At 53.8% G+C, this 25,844-nt stretch overlaps 1 protein-coding gene across 1 annotated transcript in view; it reads right to left on the bottom strand.

The window, feature by feature from the left end:
- The window catches only part of SH3BP5 (SH3 domain binding protein 5), a 71,375-nt gene that overhangs the window by 8,319 nt on the left and 37,212 nt on the right, over positions 1-25,844 (bottom strand). The window contains exon 4 of the mRNA XM_018052954.1: positions 5,177-5,341. Within this exon, the coding sequence (XP_017908443.1) occupies positions 5,177-5,341 (165 nt within the window). The remainder of the gene's footprint in view (positions 1-5,176; positions 5,342-25,844) is intronic.

Consider the following 25,844-nt stretch of genomic DNA (forward strand, 5'->3'; position numbering starts at 1 on the left):
CTGTAACATCAGATTAGTTCCATCCTTAATTAATGCGTTAAATAAAATATTTTATAAGAGAACACTTCATACGTGTCAGAGTTAAAGCTTTACCTTCTTTTAATATATATATATATATATATATATATATATATGCTTTTAACAATGGTTTTAATGCTTGAGATACTTTTACAAACAGAATTAGAACAAAGTCAGAGAGGGAAATAGGGAACCAAGACAAGCTTGCTAAAATGACCTCTCAATCAAGATCAAGGGGCTTGGGAAACCCTTCCGCTTGGCTTCTCACATCAAAGACGTCACAGAGACATCAGAGGTGCACAGAACCTCACCAGCTTGGTCACTTAAGAGAAACAGCAGTAACTCTTCAGTCTAAAGCTGTAAGGATTTACTGTAACCTTTATGAACACACGAAACCCAAGCCTATCAGACAGGTGAAGACATGCTGTGGAGACTGGCTCTACTACAAGAGGATTCAGTGCAGGGTTCACCTTTAAGGACCCGTCTGAAAGCGTAACGATTTTTTTTAATAGTTTTTTGATATGGACTGTTTTTAAAGTCTTTATTGAATCTGTATGATAGTGCTTCTGTTTTATGCTTTGGTTTCTGGCCGCAAGGCATGTGTGATCTTAGGTCCCCAACCAGGGATGGATCCTGCACCCGCTGCCCTGGAAGGTGAAGTTCTAAACACTAGGCCGCCAGGGAAATCCCTGAAAGCATTTTAAAGAGAGACCTACAAAAGCTGAGATTTGAGGCTGAGGTGAAGAGCACCCCCTGCAAGAAACAGGGTTCCCACCAACTTTGCCGTCGTCTTTCCTTGGTCCTTGGTCTGCAAAAGAGCTTTCTAAAGTTAAACCCTTGGAAGAACCCAAGCACTTGGCAACGCTGCCAGCTCAGACTGAGGCGGCAGCAAGCACACTGCCCCCTGCCTCAGCCCCACCGGCCGCACCTACCACCCCGCCCCAACTCCCAGACCCCACGTGCACACAAGCTCCTGCCTCAGCCCCACCGGCCGCACCTACCACCTCGCCCCAACTCCCAGACCCCACGTGCACAAGCTCCTGCTATTAGAGGAGAGCCCCTCACTGTGCTTCCTGCCTCCAGGCAGAAAGTCACCAAGCGGTTCACCTTGGTTACGTCTCCTCGGCAACTCAGCAGCCCCTACAGCCTGGAATCGGGTGTGAACTGTGTGCCCAGGGATGAGAAACCAGCGGGCAGATGCTGGGAAGGTGGAGACCGCAAAAGGAAGTGAATGCAGAGGTCCCTGCAGGCCTTGAGGTGCCCAGACACACATGCAACCCAGACCCGAGGAGCCAGTGCAGCGCCCAGACCTCCATGAAGACCAGGCTACTGGGCCTGGACTGCGGGCCCCGCACCCAGCTCTGCACCATGCTCTTCAGTTTACCACCAACAAATTCAACTCAGAGCCAAGTACACTGAGGAAGCACATCCTGTGTGCCCGGAGCACGCTGGAGACCAAGCCCTGGACCTCCAGCCTCACGGTGCAGACACACAGCAGCACCACGCCCCTCAGGCGGCTGAGATCCAAGTTGTTGGGGCTACCTCGGGTTGGGGGGTGGCGGGGGGACAGGGAGGGGGCAGCAGCAGAGGCTGCGCAGGGGGACTCGGAGCAGGGTGCTGGTGGAAAGGCATGAGTGAGGAAGCCCTTAGGGGGCTTAGCACAGCCAAGCATCCACTCTCCACAGGAAGCATGCAGCTGCCCGTCTCCTTCCCAGAGCTGACAGCCTCCCAGAGAAACCACTGTTTTCTGGCTCCCCACGTCTCCTTAGGGGACTGTGTTACTGGGCTGACCCCTGGGAGCACCAACCTCTGTGGATTCTGACAACAAAGAAGTCAGCCTCCCTGGGGTTCCCCCAAACCCACAGACACGCACTCCTGCCCCCTACAGGTTGGTTCCAGATGCCCAACAACCGACCACCCGCCACTGCCCAGCGGGAGGGTTTGGGGCCCAAGTGGCTGGAAGAGCCGCAGCCCCGGGCCTGGCGGCCAGCGGGCAGTGAGTGGGACCTGGAGGGCACACCACGCAGCCGCCCCCAGTGCTCAGGAGCCCGAGGACATGGAGAATGGGTGCCAAGCAGGCGCCTTCCTGGGAGCACAGGGCAGCCCAGGCCCCCTGCCCACAGAGACACAGACTCTGCTCACACAGACACTGCCTGCCAGGACACCAGCGGGCACCGAACGGCTGTGTCAGCTGGGCTGGGGGCCCTGCCAGCAGAACGACCCAAACCGGGCTCCTCGCCTCGTTGTCCACCTCGCCCAACCCTCTCCCAACCACACACCCTCAACCCGAGCATCCCAGATCCAAGAGCAGGGGCCACCGCTCCCAGGAAAGCAGCATCGTGGTCCCCTCAGCCCGTTCAGGCCACCTTCTGATTCTTCCTGCGGGCCTGGACGCGTGGGCCCAAGGAGGTGGCATCTCAGGGCCTTGGGGGACAGATGGTACCCGCCCACCAGCACAGGAAAGCAGGCCTGACGGCTCATGTGCCTCCCAGGGTGCAGGGCACACCCCAGACCTCTCCTCCCAGCAGCTGCTGCTTCCTAACAGTTCATGCCCCGCCCACGACAAGCCACGTGCTCCTCCTCCTCTCTGGCCTCTCTGTACAGACATCAGGAGGGCCGACGGCTCCATCCTGAGGGTGGAAAGCTATCACCCCCCTCTTAGGGCTGCTGCTCAGCCATACCAGGTAAAGCTGGGGGAGCAGCTGGCATCGGCTGCCTAAAGTCTGAGTGGGAGCAGCAGGGACCACACACCCCCAGGGAGGCCCCTCAAGTGCACTGCAGAGCTCAGCTGACCCCAGCACTGAGCGCAGGACCGCTCCTTGGTCCCCGCCTGGGGCCCTGCACGTGGCCGAGCAATACAGACGCCAGGGCTCCCACGGCGACCACAGCGGGGCCATCACTCGAAGTCTGGAGGAACAGAATGGACACCCAGCGGACCCTGGGGAAGGGGGTGTAGGGACTGCAGGGTCCTTCCACCATGCCTGGGGTGCGGGCCACCCCGCCCAAAGCAAGTCCGCTTTCTTGAGATGGCCTGGACCCTTCTGAGCTCCATATCCTTCTCTGGACGCTTCTGTGGCACTTTGTTCAGCAGAAGAGGTCCTTTCTCCTGAAGAAGCAGGCTTCCTGGAGGACCCAGGAATCAGCTGAGGCTGGGGATATCGTCTAGACCTTTCGCTTTGTCCACCAGCACTCAAGAAGCCCAGCTGTGCCAGGGCCCCGGGAGGGCAGCTCACAGCAGAGCCACCAGCAGGCGTTTCTGCCCCACCAGCCACAGCCACAGAGCGTGCCCCTCCCGGCTGGGCTCAGGGACACGGGGACACGGTCCCAGACAGCTCTGCCGTGCGCTCTGTCTCTTGCTGGTGCCACTCTCCAGCCCTCCTTCTCCCTCCTCAAGTCAAGAAGCAGCAATCTGAGCCCCATAAAACTGGGGAGGATCGAGGGAAGAGGGCCAGGAGCCCCAGGGTGGAAATCCTGGCCGGTGACCCAGGAAGTCTGCTCATCTGCAGAGGTCATCCCCACAACCAAGAAATCGTCGGCGGCCTCAGTGAGGGGACACGTCAGATGACCCTCCCAGGGCCCTCAGAGGCCCCATGTGATTCCAGGAGCCCCAGGGCGGTCTTGGACAGCTCCCTGGGTTGCGCACTGCACAACCCCAGGGAGCACCATTCACAAAGACAGGCGTGAAAGGTGTTCTTGGCCACCATCGAGGCCTAACCATCACCATCTACTATGGCCCTAGGACTTAACAAGTAGGAGAAAAAGCAGAAATATGTTCCATTATTTTTGTAAAGAACACATTAAGTGATTTCTGTGATGAGTCCTAAGTAGCTGATATGGATCTTGGTTGGGGTAGAAGGGAGGGCAGGAAGAAAAGGCAGTCCTTCCATGAAGTTCCTGGAAGGAGTTTCTTTTCCCCCATCCTTTTCACTCTGTCAAGCTACTTGTAAATTTCCAAGACTCCCGACCTCCCTTTGGCGTTCCCCAGTGGACCCAGGAAAGCTGTCCCGGCCTGCATCTGGCTGCCCAGGCCTTGTGCCCACCAGGAGGCAGGAGGCTCCAGGCCACACAAGCCCAGTCAGGGGTCTGGGCTTTAGGGGGGTAGCAGTGGTGGAGTCAACGTGAATTCGACACCAAGTCCCAGCCCTTTGTGAGTCAGGCGTTCCATTTAGGGAAGCTCAAGGCCATCTCTAATCATGTCCTGCAGGACCTGAGCCCACAGCAGCAGGTGAAACTGGAAAAGTTCTGTTCTAGCCCTGCAGGCGGCCTCTCGGGGAGTCCAGACCAGGCCTGCAGCCCCACCCCTAAGTCACCCCACATCCAAGGCCTCAGTTGAAACTACTGAAGCCACTGCTGTCGCCTCAGCCAGCTCCCCAAGCAAACCAGCCAGAGGAGGGGGAGGAACACTGAACATCCCGCTGGACCCTTTGGAGCCTGGGCAAGTCAGGGAGAGGCGATAAGTCCAGCAACACCCATCACTGCTGATACTCAGCCCTGTGGTCAGAGAGCAGGTCCCGGAGCTGCTGAATGATGCCACATGATGACCTCAAACCCAGCAGGCACAGCCAGTGGCCCACAGCCTGCAGAGCCCGCTTCCCACAGGCACCCTGGTTCCCCAGACCACACCCAGCAGGCACCCCGGGGGTTCAGGCCTCAGCCACCACGGCCTGCCTCTCACTGAGGGCACACAGGCCCCAAGACCAGTCCGGCAGGTCATCCAGATCATCCACCCAGAGTTCCAAACCCTGAGAGACCCTGGGGACTCAGAGGGAGGAGACCCTGGAGAAGGACCGGGGGTCCCCTGGGGAAGCCCACACTGGTCAGGACGGTCAAGGATGATCTGAACCAGAGGGACCTCAGATGACAAGGACGAGGCCGCTATGGCTGGCACCAGGGGGCTGCCACCGGGGAGGACGGCTTAGTTCCAGGCCCACGGAGTCGCCGGGGAGATGACCACTTGCCGGCAAACAACATGGCTGTTTGCTCTGCTCCGGGAAACCAGGGAGGAATCAGGGGGCTGAGAGGCACGCGCACCCCGGGGACGCAGGAACAAGCCCAGCCCCCTCCCCGCCGCACGCCCACCCTGCCCGTCCACACGCAGATGCAACGCAGGCCCACACGCGTGTGCGCGTGCACAGGCGCGCCCCGTGGAGACTCATACCCTCTGGGTGGCGTGGTTCAGCATCTCCTGCCAGGCTGAGTCGAACTGCCTCTTGTCGTCCTCCAGCAGCCGCTGCTCGGCCAGGGAGATGGTCTCCTTGGCGGCGCGGAGCACCTCGGTGGCCCTCTGGAAGTCCTGCGTGGCTCGCTGAGCCTCCAGCTGCGCCTGCGCAGGAGAGACCTTGTGAGACCGCGGACCCGGACCCATTATGACTCCCCGCCCCGGAAGGCGGGCGTCCCGAGGGTCTGCACGGGCGCGGTTCTTCTCTGCCCGTGCAGCCGGCGGACAGGCCGGGCACCCACAGGCGCGTGCAGACGCCGGATGGGGCGCGTGGAGGGTCTTCACAGCCTGGGACCCAGCGGACCCAGACACACCGGCCGGCTCTCGATCCGAGTTAGAGGCAGCAGAGTGGCCCACGTGCGGCAGGTGTGCCCGACCGCGGGCCTTCACAGAGATGCCCTATCTGCCCAGGGGGCTAAGGGCAATGTTCCCAACTCTGGGAGTTGGTGATGGAAAGGGAGGCCTGGCGTGCTGCGATTCATGGGGTCGCAAAGAGTCGGACACGACTGAGCGACTGAACTGAACTGAAGGCGGCCTTCATTAGATACTGGCTCCGCCAGCTTGGAAACTGCCGATTCCCACCGTCTTGGAAACAAGGCGGGGGGAGCCCCTGCCGAGGCCGCCCCACACCAGCCCACAGCTGGGCACCAGATGTTCGTGCTGGATGCAACAGAGGTGAAGCTGGTACACAAGCCATCAGCTCAACCCTTCATTAAAAAAAAAGAAAAAAACAGGGCCGGAAGAAGCACAGCCACGTGTTAAATGTCACAGAGCTCCTTGGGAGCCGGCCAGGAGACCAGAGCCCCCGACCCCTTGGCAGGGCTGTTTGCATTCTACCACGAGGTGTCTGCTCCCTGGGCAGTGTTACCAACGGCACAATCACGGACAAGCGGACAGTCTATCCATGAATCACAGACAGTCAGAGGGGCCGCTGAGGACCAAAGACCGCACGGGAGCCCCCACCCGGGATGCCCACCAGCCAGTCAGCTGCAGAAACTGAAGATGTCTAGGGGTCTTGACCGTCCAATGCCCATGCTCCCACTGGGGGCGGTTCCAGATCACAGAGAGAGCCCGCAAGACGAGACTGGCCCAGTACCTGACTGCCCACAAACGCTCGGTGTGGGTTCAGATGGCTGGGAGGAAGATCACAGCAGCTACTGTTGGAGCGTCCACTCTGAGTCAGACGGTATACGATGAGCTATTCTGGGCCAGGCCACACTAGGATCTCAGAATTACCCTGGGAGCGAGTCCAAGTGGCTTCCTGCCTTGTGAAGGAGACCAGCTCAGAAAGGTTAAAGAAACTGCCCGGGGCCACACAGAGAGCAAGCCCTGACCCAGGGCTTAGTGCAAAACTTCTTAAAAAATGCCACCCGCTGGGCTACACACTGCTGAGCCAGCGCTGCTCCAGCGAGGCCCCTCTTGCTGCTTCTTATCCCTTATCCCGGGGCCACACTGGCCACTGCCGAATAGACGGGGATGAGTAGGGCGCGGGGGAGGGTCGCAGGGAGAAAAGATGTTAGCCCCCAAGGACAGCGCATTTCCCTTCCACAAAGTGGGGGTGCGGGGGTGCAGGACCCCGGTGTAAGAGCTCAGCTCCTTCCCAGTCAGGAACCAGAGGAGCCGAAGGTGGGGTCTTCAGAGGCTGAGGCTGCACCCTCTTGAGCGGGACCTCTCCTGCACTGCAACACTGCTCCCTCCCCTTGGACCCCACTCCCAGAGGCCATCACCACTTCATACCCACTCCCCTCACAGGCCTCCAGACGGCTTTCCCTATCCCTGCCTAAGAGCCTGTAGCACTTGAAACCCAAAGGGATGCTCCAGGTTTACTGAAGGAATGAGTGGGCTCCATCTGCATACACCTCCCAGCACGCAATGGCAGCAGTCACGGATCCACAAGAGGCTTCTGAAGACTCTGGCGTGAAATGGACACAGGGCGCCCACGGCCTCCCAGAGAGGCCTGGAACGTCCCTGACCCAGGCGGGCAGCACTGGCCCTTTGCTGGTCGTGGGGCCTCCGGGATACACCGCAGGGAGGCCTGGCTTCTGCAGCCCGAGGGCTCCAGCTGGGACAGCTCCCGCTCCATGGGACTCAGGACAAGGGCCAGGTGCCTACTGCACCAGGCACGTGGGGGGGGGGGGGGTGGGGGAAGCCCCCGTCTTTGCTTTGTTTTTTTAAGATACAATTTTGTCCTTGTCTCTTTTAAAAAAAAAAAAAAATTATTCATTTGGCTGCACCTGGCCTCAGTGGTGGCACATGGGGTCGAGTTCCCGGACCAGGGGTTGAACCCAGGCCCCCTGCACTGGGAGCACGGCAGAGTCCTAAGCCACTGGAGCACCAGGAGCGGCCTTGGCCTTGCCTCCTCACGGGGACTGTGGCATGTGCTGCTGGGAGAATTCAGCCCCCAGCCAGAGGCTCGTGGAGGAAACCCCAGAGGCTTCTCTAAGCCACCCCAGAAAGAGGCGAGGCCCTCAGAGGGAGGGACGTCCAGGGGGAAGCGGGAAGGAGGCAGGGCAGCTGCTCTTGGTTTCATTCAAGCCCCAGTCGTCCGTTCTGAGTCATCCTAGGGATGGGCAGTCACCAGAGCCTAGGATGTTCGGTTCCAGAAACTTCCCCCTTCCACGCCCTTCCAGATGTATCTGAGGTTAATGGGAGAGTGGACAGAGATGGGCAGCAGCCGCTTTGACCCTGAGGATGTTCTGGACACAAACACTGTAATCAGAAGCATCTTCTAGACAGAAGGCCTTGCAGCCCTTTTAGTTGCTTGATCATTTTCATATCCAGTGTTCCTAACTTTTTTCATGTGTATTTAGTCAAAATCATTTTCACTTGGATCAGTTCTTTTCAATTTCAAATCAACCTGAACCATTCAGCAGGTTCATCGACAAACTCTACTTATTACAGACTATGCCATGAGTTCTCCATTATTTCTGTCAAACAGTTCTCCTGGAATAACTTTTTTACAGATCTAAGAATTGGTTGAACATATGGGACATCAATTTTTAATCAGTCCCAAATGTTAGCATGTACAGTTTGAGCCATAATCAGTTAATATTAAACTGTATAATATAAAACATATTAAACAGTATTAAAGATCTGTGGTTTGTATTTCTCATTACAGAAATATGAGAAAGCCTTGAGTAGTCTTAAGAGACATCATTCGGGGCCTGCAGCTGGTTTAGTGGAAGGCCCCAAAACTCTTCAATAAATGGCAAAAAAGCCACAAGGGATGAAAAAAAAAATCAAGATCAAATAGTTTTATTCTATCCTGGGGTTAAAGATGAGCTGTTTAAAAACAAAAATTCAAAAGCTATTATCTGCTTCAAAGTAACACAGAAGTGAGAGCTAAGGGGTGGGGTGGCAAGGAGGTAAGGGAGAAATATTGGCCAATGGATTAGTTTTTACAGAAGCTGGAGGAAGGGTATATGTGGCCCCACTACTCAATATTTATGTGAAATTTTCTATAATAAAAAGTGAGTAAAGCTATTCTCATTGGCAATTCCATTGATCCAGCAATTCCATTCCTGGGCATATATTCAGAAATGAAAGTTGCTCAGTCATGTCCAACTCTTTGCGACCCCATGGACCATACAGTTCATGGAATTCTCTGGGCCAGAGGACTGGAGTGGGTAGCCTTTCCCTTCTCCAAGGGATCTTCCCAACCCAGGGATCAAACCCAGGCCTCCCGCATTGCAGGCGGATTCTTTACCAGCTGACGCATCAGGGAAGCCCAGGCATCTATCCAGAGAAAACTCTAAGACCCAAAGATACATGCTCCCCTATGGTCACATGGCACTATCCACAACCTAATCGCTGTTCAGGAAGCAACCTAAGTGTCCGTGGACAGATACACAGATAAAGACAATGAGGTATACATGCACAGTGGAGTATTATTCGGCCGTTAGAAAGGATGAAATAATGCCATTTGCAGCGACATGGATGGGCCTGGAGTGTCATACTAAGCAAAGTCAGAAAGACAAATAGCACGTGACACACTTATCTTTGGGATCTACAATATGATACAAATGAACTTAGTTACAGAACAGAAACAGACTCCCAGACTGAAGAGGAAGGGGTTGGGGAGGAGTGGAGTGGAAATCTGGGATTAGCGGAGGCAGACTATTAACATTACATGTATCGATAGCACAGATGGACCAGGTCCTCCTGTATGGTACAGGGAACTGTATTCCAGACCCTGTAATAAACCACAATAGAAAGGAATGCAGGAAAGGGTGGATGTGTCATCTCGCTGCACAGCGGAAGTTAACAAGGGGCTTCCCAGTGGCACAGTGGTAGAGAATCCAGCTGCCAACGCAGGAGACCCAAGGGACGCAGGTTCGATCCTTGGGTCAGGAAGATCCCATGGAGAAGGAAATGGCACCCACTCCAGAATTCTTGTCTGGAAAATTCCGTGGACAGAGGAACCTGGCAGGCTGCAGTCCGTGGGGTTGCAAAGAGTCAGACATGACTGAGCACACACAGAGATTAACAAACACTGGAAACCAGCTATACTTCAATAAAATAAAAATGCCCAAAGCAGCATTTTCATCCTTGCTTTGTATTATACACAATCACACAGTTAAAAACCTGTAATAAGGGAACCCTGGAATACACTGTGTTGAGACCCTGGGTGTGGGGAAGGCCCAGCCACCCAGTAGGGTGCTATGGCCCAGTTTCTGGCAAGACGATGCCCGCCTCCACTGGTCATCCAGGGCTCCGGACTGACCAGGGCTGGGTCTGACTCCAATTCAGCTAGGAGTTTCGGGGAAGTCCACCCAGGATGGAGCCCAGCACCTTCTTTCCTGGGCCACGCGTGGGCCTGCTCTTGACCCCTGGGACCAGCACGCCCCTCTACAACTGCCCCACTCAGGGGCCGCTTGCCCCGGGCCACCGGTGGGCACCACCTGCCTCCCTACAGGAGGCCCACAGTCCAGCCAAGAAGTGCCGGCAGGAGTCTTAGGCCAAGTCAGCAGGTCAAGCAGATCAGCTGCAGCGTCTGTGACCTTCACACCCTGCTCCCCCGTGTGATCACAGCAGATTCACACAGCCTGACAGCCACACGAGCCCCCAGAGCAAAGCCTCGCTGCTGCTACAGGGACCAACAGACGCCGAGCCTCTCCCCCCACCACCCCAGCCAGGAAGGCACCCCCCAACATACCCTACCCCCACCCCAGGGCTTCCTCTGCCTCCCACGCTCCAAGCTGGTCAGGCTCCAAGCCGGCAAGAGTCAACCCAGGTCAGGCCCGGGTCAGGAGATGGTGCCCAAGGCCAAGGCCCCGTGGCCCACCACTGTCACACCCAGACCCCCGGCCCAGGGCGCTCAAACCACCAAGTCTTTGGGTTCAACGAGACAGAAATGACGAAGAGCAAGCATTTTCGTTTTACAGAAGAGAAATCCAGCGCCCAAGAGCGTCGAAGAACTGATACTTCAGAACTGTGGTGCCGCAGAAGACTCTCGAGAGTGCCCTGGACTGCAAGGAGAGCCAACCAGTCCACCCTAAAGGAGACCAGTCTTGGGTGTTCATTGGAAGAACTGATGCTGAGGCTGAAACTCCAATACTTTGGCCACCTGATGCGAAGAGCTGACTCACTGGAAAAGACCCTGATGCTGGGAAAGATTGAGGGCGGGAGGAGAAGGGGATGACAGTGGATGAGATGGCTGGATGGCATCACTGACTTAATGGACATAAGTTTGAGTAAACTCTAGGAGCTGGTGATGGACAGGGAGGCCCGGCATGCTGCGGTCCGTGGGGTTGCAAAGAGTCGGATGTGACTGAGTGACTGAACTGAACTGAAGACGTGAACTGGCCTGCTCAAAGGGTCATGTGCCGCCTCTAACTCCTGCAAATGTGCACTAACTCAGGGAGCCTCTTTGCTGTGGAGGGGCTCCCAGACTCGGCAGGGCTGTACTGTCCTCCCACCGATGTCCATCTCTGCCTCCCCCATCACACCCGTCAGCCCCAGAACTCAAGAAGCACAGCACCTCCAAGCCTCAAGGTCACGGAAGCTTCCCGGGGAAACCCAGCACAGAGCCAGACATGACAGGGGGCCTGGTCACGCTGAGGACGTTGGGGGGTTGCTGCTGAGTGTGGGCCCCCCGCTCTGCAATGACAGCACTTCGAGCTCATCAATACGCTGCTGGCTTCCCAGGGGGAGGAGGGTGCATGGGAGCCGGGGGGAGCCTGGATAAAGCACGGGGTGCCAGGGTGAGATCCACACTCCCTCAGCTCAGCCACCGCCGGTCACATTCCTGAGACTGCAGAGGCCTTGGCAAAGCGCTGCCCCTGCTGGCGCCCCCTACCCTCTCCTTCCTCCCCAGTGGGGGCCAGCCAGCCCTCTGGGGGCACACAGTCCTCCTGCACCTGGGGGCTGTGAGCAGAGATGCCAACCTTGCCAGGGTCTGCTCTCCAGAAGGTGGTCCCACCAGGAACATGCACAAACAGGGCCCCTCGCGGCTCTCCAAGCCAAGGGACCCCAGCTCTTCAAAAACCACAGTGCCAACGAAAGAAACCTTCCTGCCCTGCACCGAAGAGGCACTGACCACCCGCACAGCGGTCAGTGAGGCAGCGTCCTGCACCCAAAGAGTGGGGAGCAGCAGGCCTCAACAGTGACCACGGACGCAGGCCTTGGACCTCAGAGGCCACTGGACTTCTCAGACCGGAACACCGAGGCCGCTGCTCACTCCCAGGGAGCCTGGTTCCACCCAAGAACTGAAGACTCGCAGTTACAGCGGGAATTTTTGAGGCCAGGGTCTGGAATGCGGTTTTCTGTCTTAACCATGGACAAATGGTCCAGCAGAAGGGGAGCTTACCCCTGAGCTATTGCGCTTTCGCTGCCATCTCTACTGTCTACACTGGCAAATTTTCCATAATAAAAAGCTTATAAAATTGCTTATTGACGCACTTCTTAACCAGCCGTTGCTTCGTTATTTATCGACCACACAGTTCTCTCCTTACACTCAGAGTATGTCACTGGGTTGAGTAATAGCATCACATGAGGGAAAAGGGGGGGGCCCACACCATTTATCAAATGAAAAACATAACTCCCATTTCCAGTCAAATGTTTTAAACCAATCATGAGAAAAGACATTGTTCAAACAGCCAGGGAAATCTGAAAAAGAACTGGGTATGAGATGGTACAAAAAGAACTTTTATCCATTTTGTTAGATGTAAAAATGTGATACTTGTAAGGTTTCTTATCTGTTAGAGATAAACACTTAAGTATTTATGGGTAAAGTGATACAGTATCTGTGAAGAGCTTTAAAATAAAAACTGGGGAGTCTAAGGAACACAGTGATTTCAAGATATTAACCATTGCTGACGCTGGTGAGAGGCACTTGGGTTCACTGATATATTTACTTTTGTGTATACCTCAAGCATTCCATAACAGAAAGGGGTAAAGTATTTTTTGAAGCCTTTGGTCCATCAGTTACCGTTTTTGCTATTTACCTGCCAAGTAGTTATTTTTCCAGTAGTCATGTATGGATGCGAGAGTTGGACTATAAAGAAAGCTGAGCACTGAAGAATTGATGCTTTTGAACTGTGGTGCTGGAGAAGACCCTTGAGAGTCCCTTGGACTGCGAAGAGATCCAACCAGCCCATCCTAAAGGAGATCAATCCTGAATATTCATTGGAAGGACCGATGCTGAAGCTGAAACTCCAATACTTTGGCCACCTGATGCAAAGAACCAACTCATTTGAAAAGACCCTGATGCTGGGCAAGATTGAAGGCAGGAGAAGGGGAAGACAGAGGATGAGATGGTTGGATGGCATCACTAACTCAATGGACATGAGTTTGAGTAAACTCTGGGAACTGGTGATGGACAGGGAGGCCTGGCGTGCTGCAGTCCATGGGGTCACAAAGAGTCGGACACGACTGAGCGCATGATCTGAATCTCCCAAATAATTATAAAACTCCAGAAACACTGCTCACTATTAAAAAGAAATTTGGGAAACCAAATGTATTTTGTCAAGGGCAGTCCTCATGAAAGACAAAATTTAAATAAATAAAAATTAGAAAAATAAAACACCTGTAGGACTGCCAATGAGGGGAAGTAAAGGGCCAATTAAGAGATACAACACCCAGGGGATCTGGATCCCTCAAACCAACCCCCTCCTACCCTGTGCAATCTTGAAATACAATGTATCAAAACTGTAGAGAGTCCTACACTAGCCCCAGATATCCTGTGAGTGGCCACACCACTGCAGCCATGCAGAATTTCTCATCTCCAATCTTGATCTCATCAGCTGTGACTAAAAACCTCAGCTCTCTCTCTGTCCCGGGGCAGAGGGGGGCGGGGGAGGAAAACACCCACTTACAATGACAAAGCTCACTATCAGCACAAAGTGCTTCCAAGCAGGGCTGCAATCAAGCCTGCCCCGCCCTGCACCTCACTCCTGTTGCCAGGAGGATAAAAGGAACCAGGACAAGAGCGATTTCAGACCTCTGCTGGACCAGGATTCACTTACAGAATCCAGCCTACAGCCCTGTTGCTAAGTGCTGCTATATCCATTTGACACCCAAAGAAACAGAGGTTAAGGGACTGATCCAAGGTCACACAGCTAGGAAGGAGACTGCAGCAACCTCAACGTTCATCAAGTGATGAACAGATACAGAAAATGTGGTGTAGATATGCAATGGAATATTACTCAGCCATAAAAAGAATGAAACAATGCCGTTCGCAGCAAGATGTGTGGGCCAAGAGATTATCACACTAAGCGAAGTCAGTCAGAGAGAGAAATAAGACATAGTATCACTTACACGTGGAATCTAAAAAATTATACAAAAGGACTTATTTACAAAGCAGAAAGACATGCAAATACACAGAAAACAAATTTATGGTTACCAAAGGGGGTTACACCCTTTGGTAAACTTATGGTTACATCTCCCGCTCTGTACCAAGGACCAAATGGGCTCCACAGACGTTTCCAGCATCTACACAATGAAAAGAAATGGGTTCAAGAACATGTCTCCTGCCTCCGAGATGAGAAATACTCAGAAGCTGCTGAGGGGAGTATCTGTGGACGGCCCCTTCTCTGCCAGGCTGGGATCCACAGCTGGGGAGGGGGAGGAAGGGACAGATTGAGAGTTTGGGATTAACAGATAAAGACTACACATGTAACAAGGACCTACTGTAGACCACAGGGAACTATATTCAATCCCTTCTAATAATAAGGGAAAAGAATCTCAAAAAGAATATATACACACACATACCACACGCACGCACACACGCACACACACACACACACACACACACACACACACACACACATGCATTAACTGAACCTCTGCGCTCTACACCTGGAAGTAACACGATGCTGAAAATCAGCTACACAGGTCCCAGGACTGCAGGGTCCCGGAGAGGAAAATCACCAGCCGAAGCCATGTACTGCTCCACCTCTCCGGCAGGGGCTCACGAGACCCTGATGAGAAACCCCAGAAGCCACCGGCCGCCCTCAGCTGGACACACGGCCTCCACAGGGCCGTCTGCACACCCAGCTCTCTGACCAAGACATTCTCTCCCAAGACATTCTCTCCATCGAGTATCCAAAGCTGGACGAGTCCTGGCAGACCGCCCACCTCCAGCTCTGTACCAAGGACCAAACGGGCTCCACAGACATTTCCAGCATCTACGCAATGAAAAGAAACGGGTTCAAGAACAGGTCTCCTGCCTCCGAGATGAGAAACACTCAGAAGCTGTTGAGGGGAGTATCTGTGGACGGCCCCTTCTCTGCCGGGCTGGGATCCACAGAGGGGCTCATCACCTGGGCAGCTTCCTGCCTCCAGCAGTCCGTGTCCCCCTCACACAGCTGCCTGGTTCCACTCCCAAGGGGCAGGGGACACACCCAGTCCAGACAAAGTGACTTCTCTTAACTCACTGGGCAACGAGGGATGGATGGTTGGGAAGCCTTCTCAAAGCTTTCTACCCTTGACCTAAAAGCCTGGAAGACACGCACAGAGGGGCCCTGAAGGGAGGGGAGGAGGAGGGAAAACAGCAGGATGCCTCAAGCCCTGGACCACCAACACACACGCTGGGCGGCCAGACACCCGGGCAGCTCTCCAGGCCGAGGGCCCACGGAGCCGGTGCTGCAGCGTTAAGGAAGCTCACAGGGAGCTGCGGGATCTCTCTACAGAGCATCACCCAGCGACCCGGGGAGCCTCAGAGATGGAGAGACCATTACTGAACGTTTCATTCCCCAAGCCCAGCCAACGTACACTGCAGATGCCTAAGAAATGTCTGTTTATTACTCAGCCACAGAAAAGAACAAAATCACGTCATTTGTAAGCAATGTGGATGAACCTAGAGTCTGTCACCCGAGGGAAGGAAGTCAGAAAGAGAAAAATACTAGGTATGAACGCATGTATTTGGAATCTAGAAAAATGGCGCTGATAAAGCTGCTTGCAGGGCAGGAAGAGAGACGCAGACACAGAGAACAGACTTATGGGCACAGTGGGGAAAGGAGTTCAGTTCAGTCGCTCAGTCGTGTCCGACTCTTTGCGACACCATGGACTGCAGCGCGCCAGGCCTCCCTGTCCATCACCAACTCCTGGAGGTCACTCAGACTCACGTCCATCGAGTCGGTGATGCCATCCAACCATCCCATCCTCTGTCATCCCCTTCTCCTCCTGCCCCCAATCCCTCTCAGCATCAGAGTCTTTTCCAATGAGTCAGCTCTTCGCATCAGGTGGCCAAAGGACTGGAGCTTCAGCTTCACCATCAGTCCTTCCAATGAACACCCATGACTGATTTCCTTTAGGATGGACTGGTTGGATCTCCTTGCAGTCCAAGGGACTCTCAAGAGTCTTCTCCCAACACCACAGTTCAAAAGCATCAATGCTTCGGTGCTCAGCTTTCTTTATGATCCAACTCTCACATCCATACATGACCACTGGAAAAACCGTAGCTTTGACTAGACGGACCTTTGTTGGCAAAGTAATGTCTCTGCTTTTTAACAAGCTGTCTAGGTTGGTCATTACTTTTGTTCCAAGGAGCAAGCATCTTTTTATTTCATGGCTGCAGTCACCATCCGCAGTGATTTTGGAGCCCCCAAAAATAAAGTCTGACACTGTTTCCCCATCTATTTGCTATGAAGTAAAGGGGAAGGAGAGGGTGGGACAAACTGGGAGAGCAGCAGGTATACATGACCGCAGACAGATGGCTCGTGGGAGGCTGCTGTCTAGCACAGGGAACTCAGCTCAGTGCTCGGTGACGACCTGGGGAGGGGGATGGATATGGATAGTACAGCTGACTGCTGTACAGCAGAAACACAACAGTGCAAAGCAGCCTCCTCCATACTGAAAACTGTAATGCCTGTTTATACCAGGTACCAATGATGAGCCACAAACGACTTCCTGGTGGTCGGCCATCCTAATGCACCTTGTGATTTTCTTCTGCGGCTTCCACAATTAAATCAGCATCTCTCTGGGCGCACATATGCTCACAAGTGTCCGTTCACATGACGTGAAAACTCACCTGAATAAGGACCTCACTGCACACACTAAATCATGAGGCGGGAACACCATTCTCTCAAGATCTAAATAGTTCTCCTTCCACCGGACCTCACCTCCTCCAAGCTGAACAACATATAATGCAGGTCCCAGTGGGTCTTCGGGAAATTCCTTCCTGGGAACTCACGGGACCAAATCTCTATACTTCTTATTACAGCATTTTGCCATGTTATAAGATAGTATAGGTGGAAAAACACTTTGGAAATTTCCCAAATATACTGCCAGCACATCTTGAATGATTTTATCCTTCACTTGGCCTTCTTGACCAGACAGCCAACTCCGTGAAGGCAAGGATGCTTTCTGTACATCCATGAGTCTCTGCCAGCAGGACAGTGAGGTGGAAACAGGTGCTGTTCCCAGCCCTTCATCAGTCAGGGACCTTGGCTGCCCTCTTCCCACTCTCTCCAGGCCTCGGCCTGCCCCAGATGGTGTGGCACCAGAGCTTGCCGGGGACACTTAAGCACAGCCAAAGGAGCAACTGATTCACTCAGAAGTCATCCCCTCCCCACCAAGCCCTCTTCCGCCTCCGGGTTGGTGTGACTTGGCTCAGTTTTAATTACCAGCTCAAGATGAACCCAAAAAGGACTCAAGGTCAGGGGGACACAGATGAAAATGAAAGTAAATAAGGAAGGAAGTGAAAGTAAACACACACACCCCCTCCTAGCTGGCTCAGCATGCGGGAGAGCCAGCTGCCCCTGGCCAGAGGAGGCCATCGCCAGAACAGGACCCGGGAGCACACACGCCCAGAGCCCACGCCGCTTGGAGCACCTGGAGAGCTCTGGGGCAGACAGGAGTGGCCTTGGGACAGGGCATGGCAGGGCCTCCAGCTCAGGAGGGCCAGCTGGGCCCCGGCTGGCTTTCTACTGGGGACTGCCAGGCGAAGCTGGTCTCAGGGACTTGGATCTTCTCCCAGCGCTTGGGAACAAATCACAGCCAGTGGAAAGAAGAGAGAAAAGACACACAGCAGGAAAATCCAAGGTCTCGGGGCCGAGACCGCTCTACCTGAAGCTGCTGTGTGACTGCAGCAGCCGCAGGGCCCCCTTCCCGCAGCACCCGTCTACCCTCGACGGAACCCCAGGCACCGCAGAGACCCGCGAAGGGCAGGGAGGCAAGATGCAATCTGAGGCCTGAGGAGCTCATATTCGGGGGCAGGGAGGTTTCTCAGCCCTGTCAGAAAGGTTACGAGCCCCCGATGCAGAGCTCAGGCTGCCTGGGTCAAACCCCGGCCAGGCCACTTGCTAGCTAGGGACCCCGAGCATCTGAACACCCTGTGCCTCAGTTTCCTCAGCTGCAAAATGTGGACAACAGAAGCCACCTCGTGGGGTTGCTCTGAGAGGCAAGTGAGTTAATACACGCGAAGGAAAAAAAACCACCACCACCATCACCACCGCGTAGAACACAGAACAGGTGGACGTGAGCAGGACAGAAGTGTCAGCTTTTTATACCAGCAAGCAGGTCTCACGCTGCAGTATTAGCTTATCGTGTGGGTTATTATTAACCCACGGGACAGGGCTGACCCTCAAGGGGAGCTGGTGATTACACCTTGAAATGCTGTTTATGATGTACACACCCAGGCGCATATGTGTGTTCTCAGAGAATGACATCCACACTTTCAGCAAATTCTCAAAGCAAAGCTGAAGGAGACCTCAGTGCACGAGGGAGCCTGCAGGAAGTCTCCAGAAGGTGCACTGACCGGTGCCTTCATTACATCAGGCCATCAGGCAAAGGAGGAAAGCTTCCGGCAGAACTGTTCACAATGATGGACGCGCCCTCTGTCTGCAACGTACCCAAATAGCCACCGTCAGCAGCCTGTGGTGAGTGAGCATCTGACGTGTGGCTGGTGAAACTGAAGGACCGACCTTTGAGTTACATTTCATGATTTATATTTAAGGGGCTACTGGCCACGGTTCTGAACCTCGCAGAGCTAGTCAGTATGGCAGGAAAACATCCCAGGCAAAGAGAACAGGGTGTGCATGGATGCAAAACCCCTCGATGGACCCCGAGGTTATGAGCAAAGCAACACAATGCGGCCGGCAGCTAAGAGTGGTGGCCGGGGCAGGGTGTGGGCACACACGGGCTCAACACGCGCAGGAGCAGACGTGGAGGGTGAGAGGGGCTACGAAAAGCCTTGCGTGCTCTGGTCAGATCTGGGCTTCACACAGAGACGGAAGAAGCGCTGTGTCAGGCAGCTTTCTCTGGAGAAACAGAACCAAGGGGCCGTGTAGACACCGCTGGTCCTCGACTCGTGACGGTTCAACTTAAAATTACCCACTTCACAAAGGGGCAAACGTGATACCCAGTCAGTACACTTACTCTGAAGGTAGGCCTTTCTCGGGGCGAGAAATGTAAAGCACGACCCTCTCTCTAATCCTACACAGGGCAGATACGGCCCCAAGATCACAAGGGTGAACAACCCGCACTCTGACAACCACCTGCGCCCAACACTCCGTTCAGTTTTTCCGTTCCAGAACGCTGTTCCATAAATTCTGTGAGACAGTCAACCCTTTATGATAAACTAGGCCTTGAAGACTCTTGAGAGTCCCTTGGACTGCAAGGACAGCCAACCAGTCCATCCTAAAGGAAATCAGTCCTGAATATTCACTGGAAGGACCGATGCTGAAGCTGAAACTGCAGTCTCTCCGCCACTTGATGGGAAGAGCTGATTCATTTGAAAAGACCCTGATGCTGGGAAAGATTGAAGGTGGGGGGAGAAAGGGAAGACAGAGGATGAGATGGCTGGATGGTATCACCAACTCAATGGACATGAGTTTGAGTAAACTCCAGGAGTTGGTGATGGACAGGGAGGCCTGGCGTGCTGCGGTCCACGGGGTTGTAAAGAGTCAGACACAACTGAGCGACTGAACTGCCTGCCGGACTGAGGCCTTGTGTTAGAGGGTCCTGCCCACCTGCAGACTAATGTGCGTGCTCTGGGCACACATGGGGGGCTGGGCTGAGCAAGGATGTGCAGGAGGCTGGGCATGTTAAGTGTACTTGCAACTGATGATATTTCCAACTGATGACGGATTTATCAGGATGTCATCCCGCTGTAAACTGAGGAAGATTTGTGCATAGAAAGAGATTTATTTTAAGGAACTGGCTTACATGATGATGGAGGTTAGAGGTTCAAAATCTGCAAGCTGGACCAACAGGCTGGAGACCCAGGAAAGAGCTGATATTGCAGGTCAAGTCCACAGGCCTCTGCTGCACAAATCCCCCTTGTTCACGGGAAGAGGGCTTTCGCTCTAGTCCGGGCCTTCAGCTGATTGGGTGAGGCCCACCACACCATGGACGACAGTCTGCTTACTGGAATTCCATGGGTTTAAGTGTGCATCTCATCCAGTAAATCCCCTCACAAGAAAAATTCAGAATAATGTCTGACCATCTGGGCACTGCAGTCCAGCCAAGCTGACCCATAAAAGTAACCATCACATCCGCTTAGTTTTTGAGCAAGATTATCAGCAGAACTGTCTCTGTCAAGAGTCAGTCAAGAGGTTAGGGAGGGACAAGTGGAGAAGGGGGCACCGGGAGGCAGGAATATCAAATGAAAGGCAGTTTCAAGAATCCAGGCAAGACACGAGGGCTTCCAGCAAAGAAGTGACAGTGGTTAATGAGTCATTTTAATTTGTATGTACTCAAAGGAAGTATGAATGGGCCCTGCGACTTGACAAAACCACACACACATACAGACACACACACCCCTTTATGAGAAGCTAGCGTTTCCTCCCAGGACTCCAGCATAAAACAAAGGGAAGGAAGCTTTCTGCAGAGCAGAAAGGGATGGAAATGATGGAGCAGAAAGATACAGGGCGTGTGGCATTTCCCGCCTCAGAGCAGTCCTGCGCTGACTCTGCGTTACCTTCACCCACTTCAAACTCTTCCAACCCAGAGCCTCTCTAGGAGATAAATAAACCACAGCACAGATGTGGCAGAGTTGGTTAGCTGCCTCCCAAGATCCACGCTTCCCTCCGCCCTTAGAAACAAGCTGCTAGCTAAAACCCTCCAAGCCAAGCATTTTTGCAGTCCCCGCGGCTGTGCCCAGGCTCAGTGGGAAAACACCTCTCGGCCTTCTCTGTTCAAAAGGAAACTCTGCTCGGCGGGCTTGAGCCTGAGATCAAGAGACTTAAGTTCAAAGAATGAGCAGGCGTGCAATGAAAGGGAAACAGCGTGGTTCTCTGGGACTTTCAGGCAGACTCTTACATTAGAAGGGGCATCCCTCCCTTCCCCTTCCTCTCCTCCAGTCTGAAACACAGAACGTGACGGCTGGAGCTATCTGGACCATGAAGGGACTTTTGAGGATAGGACTCACGTGCTAAGATTGAGCAATAAAGATGAGGCTGGATCTCAGATGACCCTGGACTCACAGCATGAGTCGAGATTGCCTCATTCAGGCCTTTTTTCATGTGGGGGGAAAAAAAGGATTCTTGTGTGTTTTGGCCACTGTTTTTAAGTCCTCTGTTACTTGCAGCAAAATGCGGTTTCCATTTGATACAGCATGAGGCCATCATTTTGTGCATAGTTCAGTTCAGTTGCTCAGCCATGTCCGACTCTTTGCAACTCCATGAATCACAGCACACCAGGCCTCCCTGTCCATCACCACCTCCCGGAGTTCACTCAGACTCACGTCCATTGAGTCAGTGATGCCATTCAGCCATTTCATCCTCTGTCATCCCCTTCTCCTCCTGCCCCCAATCCCTCCCAGCATCAGAGTCTTTTCCAATGAGTCAACTCTTCGCATGAGGTGGCCAAAGTCCTGGAGTTTCAGCTTTTATAAATTTCAGAACTGTAGGCTGTAGAGGTTAATCTATGTATTTTCTTACAGGCTTGGGGTGGAGATGGGGCCAGACTGAAGAGGAACCTATATAAACTAGTACAGTACACTTAATTTCCTTCCAACCACCACCCTCAAGAGAGCCCGCTACACATGCCTGCAGCTGCCCTGCTTGAGGGCCCAGGCCAGTATGAAAACACCCCCCAGTTGTCTCTGTACCAAGACAGCTGGCTTCAGCCTGAGATCAAGAGACCTAAATTCAAAGAAATGAGAGAACCTTGGAAGACACAGCATGATTTTTAGAAAGAAAAGAGCCCTGGCGCCATCTCTGCCGTATTGCTTCACCAAGAGGCTGAGGAAGACACTTGAGACGTAACGAATCGATGCACACGTGGTATTTTTGTTTTTCACTTCCATTTAAACCGTTAATACGTCTCTGAAGTGAGGCTTCCTAGGTCAGCCGATCACCACCTTGAAAGTGAAAGTGTTAGTCGCTCAGTCGTGTCTGACTCTCTGCGACCCCATGGACTATAGCCTGCCAGGCTCCGCTGTCCATGGGATTTTCTAGGCGAGAAGTCTGGAGTGGGTTGCCATTCCCTTCTTCAGGGGATCTTCCCAACCCAAGGATCAAACCTGGGTCTCCTGCACTGCAGGCGGATTCTTTACCAGGTGAGTCCCCCCGGAAGCCCCAGAGCATTTCTTTAGTTGAAGCAGAAGCACTCTTTCCTCTACGAGAATGCACGCGTTCCCAAGGGCCTAAGTAAGTTCTAAATGGAAACATGAATAAACAAGCTAATGAATAAATGATTAAACTAACAAATAAAGGCACTCAAGACAGGGAAGGGGAGCAAGCCGGAGGGAGGCTGACCACGGACAGTGGCTGAGGAAGTCGGAGGAAAAACAGCTGGAAGCCCACCTTCTGGAACATCCCTCGGAGAAACCCAGCGGGTGTGGCCTCCCACGAACCCCCATGAAAGGCAGCGATCAAGCCAGGGAGGGTCGGAAGGAGACAGAGGGGCTTCCCTGGAGGGTCCAGGGGCTAACACTCCACACTCTCACTGCCTGGGGGACGAGTTTGGTCCCTGGTCAGGGAACTAAGATTCTGCATGCCTCGTGGTGCAACCGTAAAACAAGAATTCAATATGAAAAAGTAAATATTAATAAATTTAAAAGAAAATTTTAAGGACAAAAAAAAATCTCAGACTCAGGCAGCTATCTGAGAAACCCCATTTCCTCCTAGAAGCACCAAAGGCTGGGCATGTTTTAGTTATTTGGAATCCTAACACGTGAGCCTGCCGGGTGGCAAGGTGGGGACAAGCCTCCACGGCTGTGAGCGCTGTAACTGCGGGGGCCCCAAGAACAGAGGCTGACTCTGAAACTACTCTATCCATCTGGCCGATGACTCAAACCACAACTCCCCTCCTCGGCAGGGCTGCCAGATTTAGCAAATAAAAACACCGAACTTCCAGGTCCACTTGAATTTCAGGTAAACAATCTGTTTCAGTGAAATGTGTCCCAAGTATTGCATCGGGACAGAAAGATGCTTAAAAAAACAAACACGGATTAGGAACTCAAACTGACCTGGGTGTCCTGTGTTCTTTCTGCTGACCCTACCCCTTTAGGGCTTAAACTTCACTAGAACCTTCCACCACGCATGAAAGGAAACTCGCCTGTGGCCTAGACACCTCACCATCTCCTTCTCACTGTGATGGGGGTGGTTCCTTCACACACGTTTTAAGAAGCTCCCACTGTGTGATGAGCCCCGAGCTGGGACTCAGCCGCACCACCAGGTCCAAAGCAGAGCATCCCAAGCCATGCGGGTGTTTCTAAGCAGAAGGACTTGAACATCCAAAGACCGTAAACCTCGAAACCTCGTCAGTCATCAACGTCTCAGTGTGAATAAGCCCATCAGAGCCTTAGATGGGAAGTCTTCCTGGAAGGGAAACACGGACATGAGGTCTTACTGGGCGGGGGGCGGGGGGGGGGGGGGGAAGCGGAGAGGAAAGGAGCACAGAAGGGCAGGCAGGGGGCATCCCCAAGTGAGGAAAGGTCAGTCAAAATGCTCTAGAGGAATGCTACCATTGGCTGGGGACCAAATCCTGTTGCCTGGCAACATAAAAGGCCTACTCACGTTGACAAAACTGGTAGCAAGAATACTCTGCTACCCATCAACTGAGAAGCCAGTCACCCTGCTGCTGCCTCCGAGGGAAGGCCCATGATTTACAGGAGGGGGCAGAGAAGACAGATGAGAAAAAGAGAACCGTTCAAGGAGGCTCGTGGTTTCAGATTCAGCGCAGAACTCCACCCCTGCTGGTCTGCGGTGACAAACCGCAGCTGTCAGCTTCGAGCAGCACTTACAGGAAGCAGGCAGGCCTCAGTGAAAGGCCACTAGAGGAAAAGGGACAGTCCCTGGGAAGACCCCCAACCGACCAGGTGTTGGGGGACAGCGCTCTGGGATCACAGCTTGCCACCAGCCCCGATCCTGGCTTCCTGCCACCCTACCAGGCAGGAAAGAGTCAAATGCAGGTAAAGATGGTCCTCGAACCATGGGAGACAAAACCTCAGGTCAGCCCCCTCCCTCCCAGCCATCAGCCAGGGGAGAACGTCCATCCGTCCATCCGACCGAGGCACGGCCAGGTCAGCAGGAGGGAGGGCAGCTCCAAGGGGAGTGGAGGGCATAGACCCTTCCCAAGGGAGCCTGGAGACCCGCTGTCCATCAGGAGTCTTCACCCTGGGTCAGGGGGGCCACTCCTCCTCCCCCCACCCCCCAAACCCCATCCCGACAGGAGAGTCGAGGCTTCCCAAACACAGCTGCTCCTTCCCCGGAATCAGCCACCAGGAGTGCAAGGCAGGACCTGGTCCTGCAGGCCCGGGAAGGTCAACAGCACACCCCCCGCCTGCTGTAAATCCCCAGCCCCGTCACCCAGCCCTCAGCCCGGGCGCCCGGGGGACGCAGTTCCCAGGACCCAGGCTGCAACCACCCCGTGGGAATGTGGCCAAGGACGTCAGTGACCCAGACCTCCTCACCCGGGCCCCCGGGGAGCGCTGCCCACCCCAGGCAGACATGGGCTCAGCAGAAACACAAGCAAAGAGGACCCAGGGAGGCAGGACGGAAGGACACTGGGGTCCCAGTGGGGGAGGGAGTTTCAAAGGGCCCAGTCGTTGGCAAGGGCCCCCCAGTTACCCCAGGGCGGCAAAGGCAGCCCTGCAAGTCAATCGCTTCTCTTACCTGCTCCCCCTGGGACGTGCCAGGCTGTGCTCAGGCCTGCCGACCGCCCCTAAATGCTGTTGAAGCGTCAGCAGTGGCCTGCCACCAGGAGGAGGGAGATGAGGGTTCAAACCCTCGAGTGTGGTCCAGACACTTTCCTTACCTCCCAGAGCCTCAGTCCCTGTCCCCTTCGCTGCCTGGCAAACCTGTGTAGCAGCTATGGGTTCATGCCCATAAGGGACCCACCCCTGGAGGCCTGGGAGCCCCGTAGATCCTAATAAAGGGGGGCTAAGGGAGCCCTTGATTCACCCAACTTCTCTAAGCCTCAGTTTTCTCCTCTGCAAAATATGTTTTTTAAACGTGCTACCTGGAGCTTGCGCAGCATTTGAGAAAGGGCCTGGGGTACAAAGAGCGTTGCAACTCTCCTTCCCCTCCTCCCGCCGTCCTTGACCTCTGACCACACACCGTCCTCCAGGTAAGTGTCCCCTCCATGCTGCTGACACCCAGCCCCCACCATCCAGCCATCTCATCCTCTGTCATCCCCTTCTCCTCCTGCCCTCAATCTTTCCCAGCATCAGGGTCTTTTCCAATGAGTCAGTTCTTCAAATCAGGTGGCCAAAGTACTGGAGTTTCAGCTTCCGCATCAGTCTTTCCAATGGATATTCAGGACTGATCTCCTTTAGGATGGACTGGTTGGATCTCTTCACTGTCCAAGGGACTCTCAAGAGTCTTCTCCAACACCACAGTTCAAAAGCATCAATTCTTCGGTGCTCAGCTTTCTTTATAGTCCAACTGTCACATCCATACATGACCACTGGAAAAACCATAGCCTTGACTAGATGGACCTTTGTTGACAAAGTAATGTCTCTGCTTTTTAATATGCTGTCTAGGTTGATCATAACTTTCCTTCCAAGGAGCAAGCGTCTTTTAATTTCATGGCTGCAGTCACCATCTACAGTGATTTTGGAGCCCAAAAAAATAAAGTCAGCCACTGTTTCAACTGTTTCCCCATCCATTTGCCATGAAGTGATGGGACCAGATGCCATGATCTTCGTTTTCTGAATGTTGAGCTTTAAGCCAAGTTTTTTACTCTCCTCTTTCACTTCCATCAAGAGGCTCTTTAGTTC

This window comes from Capra hircus, chromosome 1 (assembly GCF_001704415.2).
Source record: "Capra hircus breed San Clemente chromosome 1, ASM170441v1, whole genome shotgun sequence".
Classification (NCBI taxonomy): Eukaryota; Metazoa; Chordata; class Mammalia; order Artiodactyla; family Bovidae; genus Capra; species Capra hircus.